The sequence below is a fragment of the Alexandromys fortis genome, unplaced genomic scaffold, assembly GCF_014885135.2.
Source record: "Alexandromys fortis isolate MF-2015 unplaced genomic scaffold, M_Fortis_MF-2015_v1.1 scaffold_79, whole genome shotgun sequence".
In the NCBI taxonomy this organism is placed as follows: domain Eukaryota; kingdom Metazoa; phylum Chordata; class Mammalia; order Rodentia; family Cricetidae; genus Alexandromys; species Alexandromys fortis.
Genome location: NW_026067964.1, coordinates 6,639,173 through 6,660,668, shown reverse-complemented (window position 1 = coordinate 6,660,668; position 21,496 = coordinate 6,639,173). Strand labels below are relative to the sequence as shown.

At 39.8% G+C, this 21,496-nt stretch overlaps 1 protein-coding gene across 2 annotated transcripts in view; it reads right to left on the bottom strand.

The window, feature by feature from the left end:
• The window catches only part of Jmy (junction mediating and regulatory protein, p53 cofactor), a 74,152-nt gene that overhangs the window by 15,955 nt on the left and 36,701 nt on the right, over nt 1-21,496 (bottom strand). For both annotated transcript variants that reach the window (XM_050153790.1, XM_050153791.1), the window contains exons 3-7: nt 19,052-19,202; nt 16,156-16,325; nt 5,676-5,841; nt 5,118-5,305; nt 4,498-4,584 (exon numbers count right to left, since the gene is read on the bottom strand). In XM_050153790.1, the coding sequence (XP_050009747.1) occupies nt 4,498-4,584; nt 5,118-5,305; nt 5,676-5,841; nt 16,156-16,325; nt 19,052-19,202 (762 nt within the window). The remainder of the gene's footprint in view (nt 1-4,497; nt 4,585-5,117; nt 5,306-5,675; nt 5,842-16,155; nt 16,326-19,051; nt 19,203-21,496) is intronic.

The window sequence follows — 21,496 nt, the reverse complement described above, 5'->3', positions numbered from 1 at the left end:
TCTTTTGGCCATTTGAACTTCTTCTGTTGAGAGATCTCTGTTCAACTCAGTGCCCCATTTTATAATTGGGTTGATTAGCCTTTTACGGTCTAGTTTCTTGAGTTCTTTATATATTTTGGAGATCAGACCTTTGTCAGTTGCGGGGTTGGTGAAGATCTCCTCCCAGTCAGTGGGTTGCCTTTCTGTCTTAGCAACAGTGTCCTTTGCTTTACAGAAGCTTCTCAGTCTCAGGAGGTCCCATTTATTCAATGAGGCCCTTACTGTCTGTGCTGCTGGGGTTATACGTAGGAAGTGGTCTCCTGTGGAAGCAGTGTTTTTATTACTGATTGGAAGGAAGGTGACTTAGGGAATGCTTCCTGATGGGTGGAACTGTCACACACTTTCAGAGAGGCCTGATAACACTTTGCCTCTTAGTGGTAGTAGATCCTTGAATAAACTTTAGTTACATGGATTATGGCAAGGGACAAGGAATTGTGAATGATTAAAAACAGCACACTTGCATGTCAATTACTACTAAATACAAAAGCCAGGCTCTCTTCCTAAATCTCAGATGCAGACTCAATATATCATCTTCAAGGTTTCCAGCTAGGAAAACAAAGAGAACCATGCTTTAAGCTCCACAATAAAAACAAATATAAAGTTCCAGGCTTAGATATCAAAGCCCAGAGCTGCTTAAGAACAGTGAATTAAGAATACGTCCCACTTTCTGCCCCTGCTCAACACACTTCTGTTCCACATCTAAAATTTATACCCTCCAGCCCAGGTGAATAGGTCAAATGAAGGAACTTTCCCAGCCTAGTGTACGTCTGGCAACCACCTGGGATATGGGAGTGCATGCATTATCCTATATTTAGATACATACCATGGATTCCCAAGAGAACAGACTCGAGTCTGTAGAGGAGCAATGACTGGAGAGTTGAATACACAAATTCTTCTCTGCTTAGAGGTAAGTGTTTTCTACACACTGGTGGTGAAATGCTTAGAAAAAAACCTGCAGTATCCAAGAGACTTGGGTGGAGCTTCCATTGCAAATCCACATCTCTAAATGAGTCAGATGGACACACAGAGTTCAGGAGAATGAAGTATTCATACGGCTGATCTGTCAGCGGGTATACTATAAAAGTCAAGTTTCTAAAGATCCCGGATGGTGGTTGTGAAGAGCCAGGTGGTGGTTGTGAATGCATTTAATCCCAGCACTCGGGAGGCAGAGACAGGTAGGTAGATCAGCCTAGCCTACAGAGCAAGTTCCAGGACAGGATCCAAAGCTGCAGAGAAACCCTGTCTCAAAGAATCAAAGAAGATCCCAGATGGAGAGACGTGAAGTGCCAAAGTATTTGGGGAAGTAAGTGCTTACAACCTAGAACCTAACGTGGTAAGTACTGTCTCTAAGAGCACAGCCCCTAGGTGGCAGACCTGGAATGTACATCAGTTTCCTCCGTTAATATCTGAAGGGCTTTGGTCAAATCACTCAGCTCTAGAAAACTAAACCAGTTCACCTGTGAAGGAGCTGGAGGGAGACTGCTATATGCTAACACAGGAAACTGGGCTCTGTTAGCAGCAAAGTTAGGTGCAAGTAACTAGGAATACTTAGTCTACAGAAATTCAGCTTTCATTGTCACAATGCATGTATGTGTATGTGTGTGTGGGGGGGGTTGTTTTGGGGGTGATGAATAACCACAATGCCAGGAGGTCAGAAGACAAGTTTAGTCAATTCTTTCCTTTCACTGAGGATCTGAGGTTCCTTGCACAGGTAGGATCAGGTCAGACTCACAGCGAGCACTTTTACCCACTGCATCATCTTGCCAGCCAAGAATGCACTCTTAAAAGAACCTGAGCTGGGTGTGGTAGCCCATTCCTTAATCCCAGCACTTGGGAGGCAGAGGCAGGCAGATCTCTGTGAGTTGTAGGACAGCCTGCTCTACAAAGAGAATTCCAGGACAGCCAGGACTGATACAGAGAAACCCTGCCTTGAAAAACAAGATCAACAAAGAAAGCTTATAAGTTCCAGGCTGGTTGGAGCTACACAGAGAAAACATGCCTCAAAAAAACCTTTAAAAAAAGAAAAATCTGAGGACAGGGATTGGATATGGCACAGTCAGAAGACAGAGAGTGTGGCTGACATACCCAGGGGGCTCCACTGGAAAATGACTCTTCCTTTCCCAGAAGGTCTCAATTGCAGGTGACTTCTTGGTTAGCGGTGGGACCCAAATCCACCCCCACCCCCCAGTTCTGGGAGCCCATCTGGCTTGAATTGTGTCTTGTGCATGCCTCAACAGTCTCTATGAATTAGTAAGCTTACCAGTCCTGTTATACTGGAAGACACTTTCCTTGGAGTCATCAGAACCTCTGGCTTAGAATCTTTCAGACTCCTCATTTCCTGAGCTTTGATGAAGACAGTCATTTAGGACTGAGTGCTGAAGTTTCTGCTGGGATTAAAGGTGTGTGCCACCATCGCCTGGCCCCATTGCTTTGGTTTTAAAACAGCCTGTTTTTCATTTCATTTTATGGTGGTCTCAGTTTTTCAGTGATCTTCCTGCCTTTGTCTGTCAAGTGCTAGAACAACAGTTGCACACCGTATCTGTGAGGGATACTTTTAATGAGTAAAAACCTTATCTTCTGACCACAATTTTCTTGTTTAAATTTGCTCAGGGGTGGTAGTCATCAGCAAGTAAACTTTGTGCTTTCTTTAGTTCATTTTTTGAGTTACTATTAGTTATAAAACTACCTGAGACCTGGATATTTAATTTGCATGGTTTCTATGGAAACTGTTAAAACAATAAAATTAATCTATTAGGAGTTACATTTTAAACAACATACCACCCAAGAATTTCTAATAAACATTATTTTTTCTAATAAACTTAAGCTTCAAAACAGGCTTTGAGAGACAGTCAGTTGTAATCTAAGGCTCTGGGAATACATAACCTGGGGCTTCTGGGCCACATGCAGCTGCATACACCAAGGATAGCTCTACACTAAGGTCCAACACGAAAAAATGTAAACTTATATAGCATGATGATGGGGTGCTGAAGGTATGTTTGCATATGAAATTTGTTAAAGATGATTCAAAATGGGCATGCCTGAAGCCAACTCTCATTTCCCCTGAGTTATAAATGCTTTAGAATGACTTAAACTTCGTTACTGCTTTCATCTGTCTTCATTAGGTGTTCTACCTAATGCTGATGTTTGTCCAAATTTTAAGATAGCATTTATCTCTGAGATTCCTATTGGTTTTGGTTGTTTTTAACCTCTATATCTCCTCATAAAATTCTTTGAGGAACAAATAAATTACTTCATCGACCATTGCTTTAACAGTTTGTTTTGCTGTGCTGCTTTTGCCCTTTAGTCAAAGGTCAGGAGGCTTTGTCTCCTGGGTCTGTTTGGGGACTGTTTTATTAACCTCTAAATTCCATAGACAAATAGTAATCTATTTTTATTGAATTTTACTGTATACAATGGTGCTGAAGGCAGTGGGTGTGCCGAAAGTGAGAGCACACACTGACCTTACACCTCCATCAACTCACCACACAACAGGCCAGAGACACATAGAACCCCCACAGTATTTAAAATAAGAGATACACCATGGTATGAGAAACAACAATAACTAGTAAGTTGGTTATTGCTCAAAGTAAAAGCTGTGGACAGGATACTGTTTAGAGAATGAGAGGATAAGCAACAGACACCTGATAAAGAACTCTTCAAAGTCAGTGAGAAAAGAAAAGTTCGGTTCAACGTGAACAAAAGCCGGAGTGGTGATATGTTTCTGTAGTCTGGGAGGAGGAGGCAGGAGGCTCAGCTACACAGGTCATGTTCTACATGAAACCCCATCAAAACAGAACAACCCCAAAAAAGATAAAGTACGTGGCAGATGAGCATAGAAAAACCATGCTCAGCACCATGTCATTTAGAAAGGTGAACTGAAACAATAAAGATACTACTATACACATTAGAAAAGCTACTGCTGACAACAGCAACAGCTGGAGTGGGTTTGACCATACAGAGCTCTCATTTATTGCTAAGGTTAGTAAGTTTAAATTAGCACATTTAATCTTACCATTACTGTCCAACAATCAAAACCTTAAATGTGCATTATTAAGTGAAATAAGTCAACTTGAATATGCTACATTGTGTATATTCCAAACAAACAGAGGGCCGTGAAACTAACCTGTTTGATTTTCAGTCACAGATTCGTGTCATTTTACATCTGAGAATAACAGCAGACATCACGACCCCAGGAGAGAACTCCAGCTATAATGTGCCAACAATGACTTGCTGCTAACACTCAGTGGTAACAGAAAGCTGGAGGTGAAGCTAGGAGCGCACTGAAGAACTCTTGTACTCACCATTCCTTTTCTCCTAAAATCAGCTCATTCGTCCATTCATCCAAACATACGCACTCAGTCACCACCATCTAGTGGCACAGTTCTCGTACTCTGAATTTTTACCCCTTTTCAGACACATGTAAGGTTTCATTCCGAGTCTCCAAGAGTCCCCACTTACTAGTTGTGCTGTGTGATGGGTTCTATATTCATCTTCACTCTGAAAACGTTGCTGAAACTTTTCATTGTGTTTTGCGATACAAATTTCCTAGAAAAATATAAAAATGTGTTTTAACTAAAATGAAACTTATAAAGACCACGGAAAAGTTTATCTGACTCGTTTTCCTGAGAAGCAGAGAGCTAATGAGGACCAGCTCCTCCCTCCTTAAAAAGCAATCTCCACATCTCCGCAGGGTTAGACCTGGCCATTAAGATCTGTCTAACCCTAACAGCAGTGCCTCAGTCCACTCTCTTATCCCAACCTCACTAAATAAGGCTAAGCACACTGGCATCACCAATCAGAATATTTTAGCTGCCTTTTCAGTGGGGGCTACAGGGAATCCTGGAGCTGTGTCCTTTAGTAAGTCACCCCAGAACATGAGGGGCACAAACACTGGCTGTTAAGAATAGATGTAAGAGGGCAACTTTAAGAGAAATAAAAATGTTTAATGTAAGAAGCTGAGAGTAGGTAATGGCTACTTAGTTTTAAAAATGGAAGCAATGATGATAAATCATTTTACAATTTGAAGTATCAGACATGGATCAAGGATGGAGTAATGAATGAAAACAAGGTTTCACTACCTTTTTATTTCTGAGGTAGGCTTTCTTGGCTGAGACGTGCCCCCTTCTTGCTTCTAGCTGTCGTGCCTTCTGCTGCAGTTTCTGGAGCTCTTCCCTCTGTGCTTGCACAGATGCCACCGTCTCCTCCTTCTCCAGCATGGCCTCCATGCTTTCGTAAGTGTCATAGTATACCACTTCATCTCTTTTTTCTGTCACAGAACGAGTTCTTTATTAAATGGTGATTAAAAGGTGATGAAATAAACCCCAGATTAAATTATGCAAAATTTTCAGCAGTGTCTGGTATACAGGAGGTGTTCAATAAATGCAGACCCAACTCTTCCACTCTACGCAGCAAAAGTGCAGAAATTCTAATTCTAGATGAAGCTCCTTTAACAAAGTGCTACAATACTCAAAACCAACATGCAGTCCGAACTGCGGAGTTCATTCACGTTCAAGGACTCCTTCAAAACATTTATGTTCATATTTTTTTAAGTCTTAGGAGAAACACAGTTGAGGTCCATGTCCTTTCTCCACATTCTCTACCTTCTGTGGACCTCTGTAGTTAAATGCACACCATACCTGATATAAGTCTTTTGATGCTCTCCAGTTGTGCGGTCAAAAGTAACTCTTCACACTTCAAGATTTCAAACTGCACTTCATACAACTGAAGCTGCAGATCATAGTAATCAGCTTCAAGCTGATCCAAGTGAGCTATAGCTTCTGTACCTCCCTGCAAACTTTGCATCTGCAGTAAAAATAAAAACACTGCTATTAACTGGTGAAGAAAGTCAACTAGATATTAACACTAATCCAATAAGCTAAATCCCAAAATGAGTACCAGACGGTGGTGGTGCATGCCTTTAATCTCAGGCTTACAGGGCGAGTTCCAGGATAGCTGGAAATAGGGAGAAAACGGGGGCAGAGGGGTAAGAGTAAAGACTTCCGACAAGCTGTGTGTGGCACTGTAGTCTGAGGCTAGCTTGGAGAGCACAGGCCTAAAGTCTGACATGTGAGCTACTTGGGAATTGAAGACAGCAGACTGTCAACTAGGCTAGCCTGCTAAAGAGTTTGTTCAGGGTCAGTAGGACAACTTGTTGAGACATTTATCTCAAAATTAAAAAGTTATAAAAAAAAAAGCAGCTGACAGCTCAGATATGAAAGTCTGTCTACATCTACCATATCACTATTCAGGTTCACTTACACTATCATAAAGTGGTGGGGAGGCAGTGATACTTTTACAAAATATACATAGAACCAAGGAAGAAAGAAAAAGGGCACCTCCTAAACATAAGGAAAACAAAACAAAGTAAACCCAAAAATTTCAAATCAGTAGTAAATCATAAACAGTGAAAAAAGTTTTAATGTAACTTAACACAAAGCATACTTTTAATGACTATACCATAGTTCATTCATATTTAGGGTATCAGTGTATTATCATCGTCCTGACAAATCTCAGTGGTTTCTCTTCTCAGTTCAGAAACAGATGCTGAGTTTCCCCTTGCCACAATAAACACACAGTTGTTTATCATTACAGCAGATTGGGAGAAACCAGTTACTCCGCACCGCGGGGATGGAGAGTGAAGAGAGTATGTTTTAAGTAGATCAGTCTCAGAGAATTGCTTTAGATGAGAAAAGTCCTTGCAACCTATGGGTGATGGTCACTGTTATTTCTGGTAACAAAGAACTTTAATAGAAATAAAATCAGGGCCTGAGATTGGGCCTACACTGGAATCCCACAATTTCTGGGGATACTTCTGAAGTGGTAAATGTCTTGTATGAGCTCGTGTGGCTGGCCCTTTAAGAGGGCTATTTGAAGAAATCAAATTCAGAGAAAGGAGGGTTCAGAACTGCTTCCCAACACTACTTCAAGCAAATGCAGCTTTTCCAGGGGCTCCTTAGGCTTTGCACATCAGACTGTAAGCATCCTTCTAAGAACATTTCTTCTAGAATATAGTACGACTGTTGTGTCTTTAGTTGCCCCAAAAGTCCAGTTCCATAGCCATCAATGTGCCTGGAGATCCTGGTAGCACTGGAGAGGTGACCGCTGGCTTCAAGTGTTTGCAGACGTGACTACCAAAGGCCAGAGGGAAAGAAGGAAAGGAATTTTTAAAGCCTCACTCATGTGAGGCTGATATCCTTTGGGTCCCCAGTTCAGAAGTACTTTCCTAGACCACTGCTCTAGGAAAGCCTATGGCAGAAAGGCAGGGACTCCATATTACTGTTGAATGGTCCCTTTTGTCTTGAAGGTAATGGACACATAAGAGCACAAAAGAATATTTTGAACAAGATTTTAGATTTTGCTGGCTGAGAAACAGGGAGATGTTCAACATACTTAGCCATCAAGGGTATGCAAATCAAAATGACTGAGATTCCATCTTATGATTGTCAAAACGGCTAAGATCAAAAACACAAGCAACAGCTCATAATGGAGTGGATGTGGAGTAAAAGGAACACTCCTCCACTGCTGGTGGGAGTGTAAACGTATACAGTCACTTTGGGAGTCAACCTCCCTCAAGACCCAGCTGTACTGTTCTATACACCCAAAGGATGCACATTCATACCATAAGGACAATTCCTCAACTATGTTCATAGCAGCGTTATTTGTAATAGAACCTAGAAACAACTTACATGTCCCTCAACTGAAGAATGGATAAAGAAAATGTAGTATATTTACATAATGGAATATTACTCAGCTGTTAAAAACAAGGATACCAGAAAATCTGAAAGCAAATGGATAAACTAGAAAAAAAAAAATCATCCTGAGTGAGGCAACCAAGGTATGTACTTACTCACAAGTAGATACTAGCTATAAAATAGAGGATAACTATGCTACAATCCATAGACACAGAGAGACTAGGCAACAAGGAGAGTTCATGGGGGACACATGGATCTCCCTAGAAATAGAAAATAGAATTGATTTTGTGAGTTGACTGAGGGCAGGTGGGGATGGGAACGTGAGCAAGCAGGTGGAAGGGTGGACAGGAGAGTACTGAAAGAGATTACTGGAAGGGGGTAAGGTAAAAATCTGGTACAAGGAAACCTCCAGGAATTTACAAGGATGACCCCAACTAAGACTCCAAGCAATAGCAGATATGTAGCCTGAACTGGCCATCTCCTATGACCAGATTGGTGCCTAGCCCAATTTTCAGAGAGGCTTCATCCAACAACTGAAGGAAAGAGATGCAGATATATAGCCAAGTATTAGGTGGAGCTTGGGGAAAGGATTTTAGGAGCCAGAGGGTTCGAGGACACCCTCTGGACACAAGAAAACTCATAGAACTAAATAACCTGGACTCATAGGGGCTCACAGAGACTGAACTGACAACCAGGAAGTCTGCATGGGACTTTGCATATATGTTGGAGTTGTGTAGTTTGGTCTCTTATGGGACTCCTAATAGTGTGAACAGGGGCTGTCTCCAACGTTTACTGACTTTTGGGACCCTACTCCTAATACAGGGTCATCTTGATCAGTCTTAATACATGAGGAAGTACTGAGTCTTACTACAACTTGATATGTCATGCTTTGTTGATACCTACAGGAGAACTGCCCTTTCCTACGAAGAAAGAGAAGAGTGGATTGGAAGGCGGGAACAGAAACCAGTTGGGGGAGGGACTGGGTGGAAAGGAGGAAGGAAACAGCAGCTGGGATATAAAATATTACAAATATATATGTATATTACATATAAAGGATTTTGCTTTATAATCTAGATATTTGTACAGATTACCCAGTGACTAGAATGCTTTTCCTTTTTAAAAAAGATTTATTTATTAATTGTGTATACAGTGTTCTATTTTCAGGTTTGCCTGCATGCAGGAGATCAGCCCTCATTAAAGATGGTTGTGAGCCATCATGTAGGTGCTAGGAACTGAACTCAGGTCCTCTGGTAAAGCAGTCAATGCTTTTAACCTTTGAGCCTAATTCTTACTGCCTAATGTCAAATACATTTAGTAAGACAGAAAAAGAAATGGTTAGGTTTAGCAGTACACATTGAAAAATAACCCCAGCCAGGCATGATGGCGCCCACAGAAAGGAAGCAGAGGCAGGAAGAACTTTGTTGAGTCTGAAGCCAGCCTGGTCTACACCATTAAGTTTCAGGACAACCAGCGATGAATAGTGAGACCCTGTTTCCAAAAATAATAAAAATAACTCCATGAATTAAGTCTGGTTAAATCTTTCAATAAATTTCATAAACAAGCTATTAAGTAATCAACAATCAATAGACACAAAAGGGCAAACCCTCAACATGGGAAGGGTAAAAAACAAGGAAAAACTGGAGATGTTAGAGGCTCTAGTGGAGAAATATAGATTCTGCCAATGACAGCTATACATCTGGGTATATGGAGTACAAGAAAATGACAGTACAAGCAAGTAGGATTGTCTAACTCCACATTCCACAAAACTTTGAGAACTTAACATTTCATTCTGTCTTTGATGTCAAATCTAATCTCAGAATGCATTTGTAGCAAAACAATCTGATTTTATATTAAACCACATGTAATTCTTATTTTTCCATTTAATGTAACATGTTTTATCACCATGAAATCAACAGCTTCGTGGAAGTTAGCTGCTCTGAACATTATCTTCTAAAATCCCGACATAACTGGAATTCCTCAATGATGGAACACATCCTCAATGATTTCAGGAATGTTTCTGAAACTTAGATGATAATATACATAAAGAAATAAGGAAGGGCCTAAAATACAGAAATTTTCCCATTAGGGAAGGAGATAGAAATATGGCTCAGCAGTTTAAAGCACATGCTGTTCCAGGCTTTCAGCCCCCACATCAGGCGCCCACAACTCACTCCTCTTAAACCAGGGGTCAGGCGCAGGCCCTCCCGACTCCACAGGCCCCAGTACTCACAAGCACATACTCACAGTCACATATATACACACTTAATCCAATAATAACCTTATCTTTTTAATTCCCCTGGGGCTGGAGAAATGGCTCAAGGGTTAAGAGCACCTACTATTCTCCAGAGGACTTGGGTTCAATTCCCAGCACCCACATGACAGCTCACACCTGTTTGTAACTCCAGTCTTCAGAGTTCTGACACTTTCTTCTGAACTACACAGATATTTGTCATGGTCATGATACACAGACAAGCATGCAGACTAAATACTCATATGCATAAAAATAAATAAATTGAAAAGAATTAAAAAAAATAACTTCCTTTTGTTGGGTAGCTCCTGTGAATATCTAAGCTGGATAGCAAAAAAATTAAATAGAGCCAGGCATAGTGCCGCACGCTGAGGCAGGCAGGTGAGTTCAAGGCCAGACTGGTCTACAGAATGAGTCCCAGGACAGCCAGGACTAAATAGAAAAACTCTGTCTCAAGTGTTGTGTGTGTGTGTGGGGGGGGGTGGGATTAAAGTAATATAAATCAAAATATAATAAAACCTTGACGTGTGTATTCTGGAAAAGTAATTGGTTTCTCCCACTCTGCTGTAATGATAAACATCTGTGTGTTTATTGTGGCAAGGGGACGCTGTAACTCAGCATCTGTTTCTGAACTGAGAAGAGAAACCCCTGAGACTTGTGTCGGGACGATGATAATACACTGATACCCTAAATATGAATGAACTATGGTATAGTCATTAAAAGTTTGCTTTGTGTTAAGTTACATTAAAACTTTTTTCACTTTATGATTTACTACTGATTTGAATTTTTGGGTTTGCTTTGTTTTGTTTGTTTTCTTTATATTTAGGAGGTCCCCTTTCTCTTTTTTCTTTGGTTCTCGGTGATAGAGTACTTGCCCTGCATATGAGACCCAGGGTTTGATCCCCAGGACTAAACGAGGGAAAAACATTACAAACTCAGCCTTCTTGCCTAAGAAATGACCCCAATTTCCCATGTATTGCTTGGGCTGTGCACACATCTAAGGCTCCTGCTCTTTGTAGTCCCTTTCATAATACTTACACAAGATGCCTATCAGAATTAAAATAGTACTAGTTAATATTATGCTCTCTTTCTATGCTGGGCATTATGATAAATGTTTCACATATACAAACTCGTGGGATCATGACACCCAGAGACTAGACACTACTTTTATATTTCTTTTTTCATTTTTGTTTTTTCAGGACAGGGTTTCTCTGTGTAACAGCCCTGGCTGTCCTGGAACTCACTCTTATAGACCAGGCTGGCCTCAAACTCACAGAGATCCGCCTACCTCTGCCTCCTGAGTGTTGGGATTAAAGTCATGCGTCAACACCATCTGGCTTACCTTTTATAAAGAAGTAAGGAATAAGCTTGCAGAATTAAGACCCACAGAGTTGTTCTGTTCTGCATGGCAGCTACTAGCTCCAAGTGTTTGTTTTAAATTTTAATTTAATGTGACTTTTTCATTGCAGGATGTTCTAGTAGACAATACACTGAGATCTTAAATACACACATACCATAATGTGCAGTATTACATGTATTAAAGTAAAACTGAAATTAGGGAAAATATAAACTTAAGAAGAATTTGCCTACGTGCTTATAGGAAAAAGCCAAAAGAAATAAATGAGTTGGCCTTAGAATTGGCATACTATAGTCAACTCAACACGCTAGCTGTTTACACTGCTATTCACAGAAACAGCTCAGGAATCAACAGAAGCAATGGTTTAAACTCTCTGTAGTAAAAGAAAAAATGCTAATAAGCAGACTTTTACACAAAGTTAGGATCCTTTTGGGAGTTTTCTTATTCATCTTCTGCTAAACAGCAGACAAAAGTACATTGACAACTGAGCTGCAGCTATGCTTTCTGACTGGTTTCATGATGGCACCTTAACTATAATATCTTCTAATGATAGAGTCAAATCATAAGAAACTGTTTGATCTTTGCCTTAGTCAATGTTCTATTGGTGTGAAGAGACACCAGGACTACAGCAACTCTCATAAAAGAAAGCATTTAACTGGAACTAGCTTACAGTTTCGGGGTTGAATACATCATGGCAAGAGGAGGGCAGCAGGCAGGCAGACGTGGAGAAGTAACTGAGAGTTCTACATCTGGGCCCACAGGCAGCAGGAAGAGAGAGTCACTGGGCCTGGCCTGGGTTTTTGAAACCTCAAAGCTCACATCCAATGGCAAACTTCTTCCAACAAGGCCACACCTACTCCAACAAGGCCTCCTAATGTTTCTCAAGGAGCACAATGTCCTGAGGACTAAGCATTGAAATATGAGCCTACAGGGCTATTCTTATACAAACCACCACAACCTTAAATGTGAATAAAATTCAAATGCCAAATACAGCACTGCTTAAGAGATCAGTAATATCTAAGTATTAATGTTAAAAATTTCAAGTTCATCATTAATCTTGTGAAAAGTATTCCTAATTGTATTAGTTTTTAATTTTAATCTTATGACTTAATTTAATACAAAGAAATTAAAATAACCCAAGTAAATAAATATAATGACTTGTTTATGATTAACAATAATTTTATTTTCCAACAGATATTTTTCTACTTCTGTATTTTCCTTAGACAACATAAATGTTTTAGAACTGAATCACTTGGTCCTTTCTTTTGTCTCTTCCCAATTTAAAATGCAGTACTGATATTTTTAAGAATAAAACTCAGCACTCAAGAAGCCAGCCTATTCTGCAAGGCAAATTCCAAGGCTAAAGTAGGACATTATCTCAACAAACACACACAGAAACACAGATCTTCCCTTACTCAAATAGGCTGTGTGTTGCCTGCAGGGGAAAAGCATTTGTCTGGGATGGGCTTAATATTTTACATTTTACATGTATTTTAATATTTACATTTCTTTTGTTTTTGTTTTTCGAGACAGGGTTTCGCTGTGGCTTTGGAGCCTGTCCTAGAACTAGCTCTGTAGACCAGGCTGGTCTCGAACTCACAGAGATCCACCTGCCTCTGCCTCCGAGTGCTGGGATTAAAGGCGTGCGCCACCATCGCCCGGCTAATATTTACATTTCTTATGAGTAATGCAGACACCTTAAATTAAGGTATTAAAAACCAACACTGCACATCGCTGCAGTTAAATATATATAAAAGACAACACCTATATTATATACACAGCAAGTATAAACCTGGGAAAATTGCTAACTAGCAATTTTTAAAAGTCCCATGAAGAGTTCAGACACATCACGCAAGACTTTAAAAACAGACTATTAAACCACAGATGACCACACAGACTCAAACTCTAGAGCTCTGGTTTAGCCTCTCCCTCTTACCACCGGAGGCCTATTTAAAAGAAGCCATACTTTCTAATGTTAGGGGTCAGAAGTCTTTAACTTTGGCACTCTACTGCCAGAGCAGGTCATGTCAACACAAATGAGAGGAAGGCAAAGTATATGTCAAGGCAATAATAATAAGGCTGGGGTTCTGAGAGCACTCCAGATAGCCAATAACAAGAAGGAACAAGCTCATTAAAGGGAAACTGCAGTAGAAATGCCTCAGGGAACATGGGATGGGGTTGACATCCTTCAGAGACTGAATACAAAGTGCAAATTGTCCCAAACAAGTCCAATTTTACCAAAGAACAGAGTGAGAGAGGACACGTAAGGGGAGAAATGTAAAAGAGGAAGAAAAAAAATCATGATTTAATATGCTAACAAGAAGACTGTTTTCTGGAGTACAGTTCAGAGTTTATCAATCCAGCAGAGAAGCCTTACTGCAGTGTCAGTACGCTCAGAGTGCTGGCATCACTGGGAATCCCAACACAGACATAGGCAAGAGTAGGAAGATCAAGTTCAAGTGCAACCTGGTCTATATAGTAAGACCCTATATTTAAAAAAAAAAATTAATGACGCCATTGTGGAACATTTTTGTATGCTCAACCCAAAAACAAAATATAAATACAAAATATAAATACAAAACAAAAACAAAAATATAATCTTTAAACTTTTATCTGTATGGTGTTTTGGCCTGCACGTCTATCATTGTGCCATAAGCAGGTAGTGCTCAAGGGGGGGCAGAAGAGTGTGCTGGAACACCTGGAAATGTAGTTAGAGAGAGTGGTTAGCCACCTTTGTGGCTGTCTGTTCTCTTAACTACTGATCCATCTCTCTCCCTCTAACCCTGATAAAGCAACTCATAAGAAATGTAAATGTAAAAAGAGCGGCCTGGAAAGATGGCTCTGCAGTTAAGATAGGAGCCAATGTGGTTCGTAGACCCACATGGTAGACAATCATCTATAACACCAACTCCAGGGAATCAGATGCCTTCTTCTGGCATCTGTGGGCACCAAGCTCTATATGGTATTCATACAGGTAAAACAATCATATACAAAAAAATTTTTTAAAAAAATTGATCTGTACTATCAGAAGCAGGCATGAGAGTGCAGCCTGACAAATCCATGAGATGTGAAGATGTGGAGATGGGATCACTCATCGCGCCTGAGGCTGGCTTGTACTTGTTAGGCAGCTGAGGATGAACTGAACTCAGCTCTCCTGTCTTACCTTGAAGGTGCCAGAACTATTAAGAGCATGCTTTACCACACCTGGTTTCACTTAGTACTTTAAAATCAAATGAGAAACCAACAAAATGTTGTTTCCAGGTTCTGACTATGACAAACAATGCTGTTATGGCCCTTGATTACACTTCTTCCTGTTAAATACTGACAGAAGATTATATGAAGCCTGACTGTAGGCATCTAGATCGGGTTTACTTCCCATACTACCCTCAATCTGCAGTTACTACTCAGTGCCCTCATTTTCAAAAACATACTTTTAGTCCTTATCTTTTAAAAACAACGAAGTTCCACTGGACCTTGTTCCACTGACCTTTTTGCTCCTTAGTGTACAGCTTTCTACTGTTAGGCAAAGAAAGATACCATGTGTCCAGAACTTCTACAGGTGGCAATCTTGAAGTGGGTGCCATCACAAACATCTCACAGAAAAGATATGATAATGGGCTACAAAGTATGGTAGTTTAAATGATAACGGCTCCACTGGATCATATTTGAATGCTTGGTCCTCAGTTTGTAACCTGTTTGCGAAGGATTAGGAGGTGTGGCCTTGCTGGAGGACACGTGTCACTGGAAATGACTATCACCATTCCCAATTGGCTTTCTCTGTCTTATGCTCCTTTTTAGACTGAAATGGGAGCCGTCAGCTACTGCTCCAGTGCCATGTCTGCTTGACTGCTGCCGTACTCCTGCTGTGATTGGTCAGGGGCTGTGATCTTCTGGAACCACGAGCCCAAAGTTGAACTCCCTTCATTTTAAGGTGCCTTGTTCATGGTGTCTTATCACAGGTATAAAAAGTAACTGAGATAGGAAGAGAGCCGTGTATCCTAGTTATCATGAACTGTCAGCCTGACACAGTCTGGAATTACCTGTACTATTCCCTGAGCAGTGGCCACCCCACCCTCAAGACAGGGTTTCTCTGTATAGCCCTGGCTGTGCTGGAACTCACTCTGTAGAGCAGGCTGGCCTCAAACTCAGAGATCTGCCTGCCTCTGCCTCCTGAGTGCTAGGATTAAAGGTGTGTGTCACTACACCTGGCCATCCTGGGCAATTTAAACAAACTAGCTGAATATGAGCCTGAACCGCTGAGAGAACAAGGAAGCAAGCAGCATTCCTCCATGGCTTCTGGGTGAACCTCCTGTCTTGACAGCCCTCAGGGATGGATTGTGACCTCAAGTTATAAACCAAATAAATCCCCCTAGTTTCTGTTGGTCTACATTTTATCACAGCATCAGAAATAAACTAAAATATTGTGCAAGAACCCAATCCCTGGAGCCCACATAAAAATGCTGAGTACGGTGGCACGGATTTGAAACCCAAGTGCTGGACAGGGTGGAGCCTTGGTCTGGCCTGCCCCACCTAACTGACAACTCCTGGGCAGTAAAAGATTCTTTCTCAAAAAATGAAGTGGTCATCAACTAAGGACTAACACCCAGCTGACTGCCTTTGTGCATCACATACAAACATGTGCATCCACATCTGCACTCGTGCATAAACACACACACGGATGCATAAAACTGGCAGTATAACCAGTGTTATAAAGTGTTATATAAAAATGTATCAAAAACATTTCTATCAAAACTAAGAAACTAATGTACACAAATTCTAATGTTTTACATTTTATATATTTTAATGACGGCTTCTGTTACCTCTTCTTTCAATGCATGTTTCTTCTGTTCCAGACAAATCTCTTTAGCTCTCATCATTTGCAAAGTCTCCTTAGAAACTGCATACTGGAGTTTTTCCATGCGTTCTGCAGCTGCTGCCCACGATGCTTTGCCAAATTTCTTCTGATCTGCTCGCATCCGATCATACACAGCTGGTAATAATAATTTAACAGAGATAGTAAGGCACAAAACTACTAGACACGAAGGTGCTAGATTTCACTGATTCCCACAATGAATTATGTTTACTGTCTCTAAATTATAGTCTAAAAATGTACATTCTCTGTTAGTTCGAGCAATGCTACACGCCTTTAATCACAACACTCGGAAGGCAGAGGCAGGTAAACCTCTTAATTTTGTGTATACACAGTGAATTTCAGACAGACCAGAGAGCTATGTAGACATTGCCTCCACAACTCCTTTAAGAAGAAATGAATTCATAATAATTTATGTTCACGTTAAAAGATAATTGTAAGTCAGCTCCTTATGCCTACTGCTCCCGTTCCTAGCTGATGCTCAAATACGGCCAGCATACTTCAAGCCTCTGGTGCTTACTTCAACAATACTGCTATTTCTTGACTTTGTCTTTAAAAATCACCTATGTTCCTGACCTGAGATAAGGAGTTTGCTTCCGCAGAGGATGCGCTCCCTTTTCTTAGTCTCTCTGAGCTTTGTTGCTATAGTCACTGCTGTTCTTGGTGAATCTTAAGTGAGGGAATAGCTTTTTCCTGGAAATATCTCATTTTCAAAAACTGAATTTTTGTCAAAAATTACAACCATGTTAATAGCACGCCTTGACTATATGCTCAATCTATTTTATTATTTGTTCAGCCTGTCTAACTTGCTCTTAAAAAAAACAATGAACCGCCGGGCGGTGGTGGCGCACGCCTTTAATCCCAGCACTCGGGAGGCAGAGGCAGGCGGATCTCTGTGAGTTCAGACCAGCCTGGTCTACAAGAGCTATTTCCAGGACAGGCTCCAAAACCACAGAGAAACCCTGTCTCGAAAAACAAAAAAACAAAAAAAAAAAAAAAAAATGAACCCACCTTTACTATACCTTCAATTTTCAATGTAATCATATTGTAAAAAAAGCTAAATATATAGCTGGCGTGGGAAGTCCTTCTGTATGTGTTGCTTTTATTGGCTAATGAATAAAGAAGCTGTTTCAGCCAGTGGCTTGGCAGAATAGAGCTAGGCAGGAAGAACTAAACTGAATTTTGGAAGAAGGCAGAGTTAGTGAGACAGCCGCAACTGCGAATATGCAGACAAGTCAGAACCTTGCCAGTAAGCCACATCCACATGGCGATACACAGATTAATAGAAATGGGTTAAATTAAGATGTAAGAGTTAGCCAATAAGAAGCTAGAGCTAATGGGTCAAGCAGTGATTTGATTAATACAGTTTGTGTGGTTATTTAGGAACTGAGCTGCCGGGCTGTCGGGAAATGAACTAGCAGTCTCTCCTGACATGTAGCTTTGATCTTTTACTATATCACTTCCATGTCCCTATCCCAAAATAATGTATGTGTGTGTTGTAGTAATCATTTGCTAGAAGTGGCCAACAGGTTGCTCTCAACCTTAAAAGAAAACAAACATCCACTATAAATGTTGGAAGCAACATATAGAGATAGGCTGATAACATGTTTGCAGTTTGAATACTATCTTGGGTCATCTTATATCAGTAAAACTTCTCTTGTAAAACTCTAAAATGTTTATAGAGAAAAATTCATTCTTTTTCCATATGTTTTCTGTACTGTTCAATAAATATGGAGAAAAACCCTTTGTTATGGAAAGTCAACAGACAAATATCACACACACAACAGACAACAAATTACAGATGTAACAGAAAATACTAGCAATGAAATTCAAGTTTGTGCTTACTCTTAGACTAAACTACTCCAAGACGAAGAACCTTTTTATTATTTAATGCAGCATGAATGGGCATACTAACAATAGAGTTGAAAGTTTTCAACTCAGCATCTCCTTGAACATCAATCTTAAGGTCTCAAAACATCCCTATTGTCTGCTTTGTATCAAATATATTTCTCTCTTTTTAAAATTTCTGGTCATCTTTTAAAATTGTCTCATAAATTACAGCAACTGTAAGATCAATAAAGTAGAGTATACTACTACAAGGGGGAAAACATTCTGTTTTAAGTATGATAAATTTTACAGTTGTTAAGGTATAGTTTTGTTAAAAACTTCGTGTGTGTGTGTGTGTGTGTGTGTGTATAGATAGATAGTTGCTTCGGTTATGTTTATCCATTCACTGGCTCTATCCAAGATGAAATGATCTCACTGTGTCTGTTTCTGTACTTGAAACAAGGCCGGCTTAGACCTTAGTAGTCCCCCAGATTTTAGCACAACTGAGTCTATGATAGAGTACTATTTATGCCATAAAACTCAGCATGCAAACAGTACCACCTGCCAAAGTGAAAACAAAGACTCAATCCAAAGTACCTAATATTGAGAATATCTCTAAATGGACTAACCTTGCTTTTTGGCTTCTGTGGTTCCACATCTCAAGTATGTCAACCCAGAACACAGATTCTATGCTTAAAAGCTCCCTCTAAAAATGGTTCAGGACTACACTGGGATCCCCAATACCCAGTAATGTTGACAGCCAGCTAAAAAAAAACTTCAACCCATGTCTGAGAAGTCTTCTCTGGTGGCTCCTCCAACAGCAGTACTCTCTAGTTTTTCTATTGATTTACAGAATGCATAGGGTAGACACGTGCTTAAAAGGAACTGAAAGGAGACCTTGCCTTGCTAATAATAGTTACTCTGTGCTGGGGTGCATATCCAACTCTATATAATTATTCTAAACATAATAAACTATTGATCATCAAAAAATGCCTAAGGAATCTTACTGAAAAACTTACCTTTCTGTGCTTTAGCTGTTATTTCAAAATACTTGACAGTGAGATCCTGGATAGACAACACAGCCATGTGAGCTTTCCGCTGCCAGTCAGCGTCTTCTTTTTGTAGACTCTCAATTCTTCGAGGTCCCAGATAATCATTCTCCATGGAAATCTTCAGAGAGAAAAAGGGAAAAAAAATCTTTTTACTTATTCTTCAAACATTTAATGAATATTATGTGCCAGGAACTAGTCAGGCTTGGTGCTAAAATAAAAAACACAACTTGTATCCTGCTCTAGAAGAGACACTAGTGATACTTACAGAGTAACTTAATAATGATGACCTGTGAATCTTCCCTCCATCCTTCCCTTTCTACCTTCTTCCACCCTCCCATTCCCTTTTACATATACAGTAACAATACACAAAGAGTTTGGTCATTTCTAAGTGTTGAGATAATGAGCAATTAATTTTCGCACAATAATAATATTTAAGGTTAACAATTACTTGTACAGTGATTAATTTTAAAATCCATTAAATATTAAAAAGAGATTTTATGATTGGTGATATTGTAAAAAGTATACCCATGTACATACTGAAAGGACTCTAAATAAATTTTCCTTATTTATTGTTTTCATTTTTCAAGTACTAAGGCCTGGCATATCCTAAGCAAGCATCTATCCCGTTAAGATAAAAATAATTAAAAACTAGCTATGTAGTTTGTGACCTGGTCACAAACAACAAAGGTGAAACAACAAAATGAACAGAAACAGATCATGTATACACACAATCCTGCTTTATCAAATTCAGAAGATTGACTAAAAAAAAACTAACAAGAAACATTTAAGCAGGGTATGGTGGCCCATGTCTATAACTCTAGCTCTTAGAAGGCTGAAGCATGAGGGAAAGAAAGTTAAAAATGCTGTTATATAATGAAAAACTAGAGTGTTGGCACACACCTTTAAGCCTAGGAGAGGCAGCCTATCTCTTGAGTTCATTGCTAGTCTGGTCTACACATGGTACGTTTCAGGACAGTCAGGGCTACATAGAAAGCACCTGCCTCAAAAAGTAGTTAAGAGTACTGGCTGCTCTTCTAGAGGAACCAGATTCAATCCCCAACACACATGGGTGATTCACAACTATCTGTAACTCCAGTCCCAGGGGATCTGATACCCTCTTCTGGCTTCTATGGGTACCAGGCACACATGTGATATACAAATGAACATGCAGGCAAAACACCTGTACATATTAAATGAAAAACAGGTAAACCTAACTCACCCATCAGGTATAAAATAAAAATCATCAGGTATCAAATCACTGAAAATCATTAATGAATTTTGAAAGTTAAAATAAAACAAGTCATATTCCCAAAGCAATGCAAGAACCAAATTAACATAATAACATAAAACTGAAGTAAAATTTAATTACCTGGTATTTAGCACCCTTAATTTGAGGGGGACTTCAAAAAGGAAAATATCTAGGATTTACTTTTGTGTGCACTGGAATTAATTTTGCAAAGGTCACGGCCAGAGATATAAATCTGGACATCAACAACACAAAGAGAACATTTATAAAACCCTAAGGGTAAATGAGGCCATCTAAGGTGTGTGTACACACACACACACACACAATGTTCACTAGACAATGGTGCCCGACACCGAAAGATTCTACAACTGCCAGAAAGAGCTGAGATAGACATCCAAGAAGATCTTTGAGGACTAGAGCTGCTAAACTGAGACTACCTGAAATAAACGGGGAGTTAACACTGAGAAATGTTTATAGAATCCAATTGTTTTTAGTAATAAATGTTTACAAAGTCTCTCATAACACAAAATTATGCTTTAACTATAGGTGAATATAGAGCAAATCACGGATAAAATAAATTTCAATTACATAATGAATTTCCAGAGATAAAGGCAAAGCATGTAAAATGTGCTAGTTATGTCATCTTCAGAGAGCAGTCTCTGGACCAGTCATCTTTCCCTGCACCTCCCCTTCACTAGAGCAATACGACACCAAAGGGAGATCAAGGGGACACAAATTGGAAAAGAAGAAGTCACTCTCACTATTTGCTGATATGATAGTTTACATAAGTGATCCCAAAAATTCTACCAAGGAACTTCGACAACTCAGAAACACTTTTAGCAATATAACAGGATACAAGATTAATTTAAAAAAATCAGTAGCCCTCATGTACACAGATGATAAAATGGCCGAGGAAGAAATCAGAGAATCAACATCCTTCACAATAGCCACAAATAGCATAAAATATCTCAGAGTAACTCTACCCAAACAAGTGGAAGACTTATATGACAAGAACTTTAAATCTTTGAAGAAAGAAATTGAAAAAGACACCAGAAAGTGGAAAGATCTCCCATGCTCCTGGGTAGGCAGAATTAACATACTAAAAATGGCAATCTTACTAAAAGCAATCTACAGATTCAACGCAAAGACCTCGAAAGAACAGTACT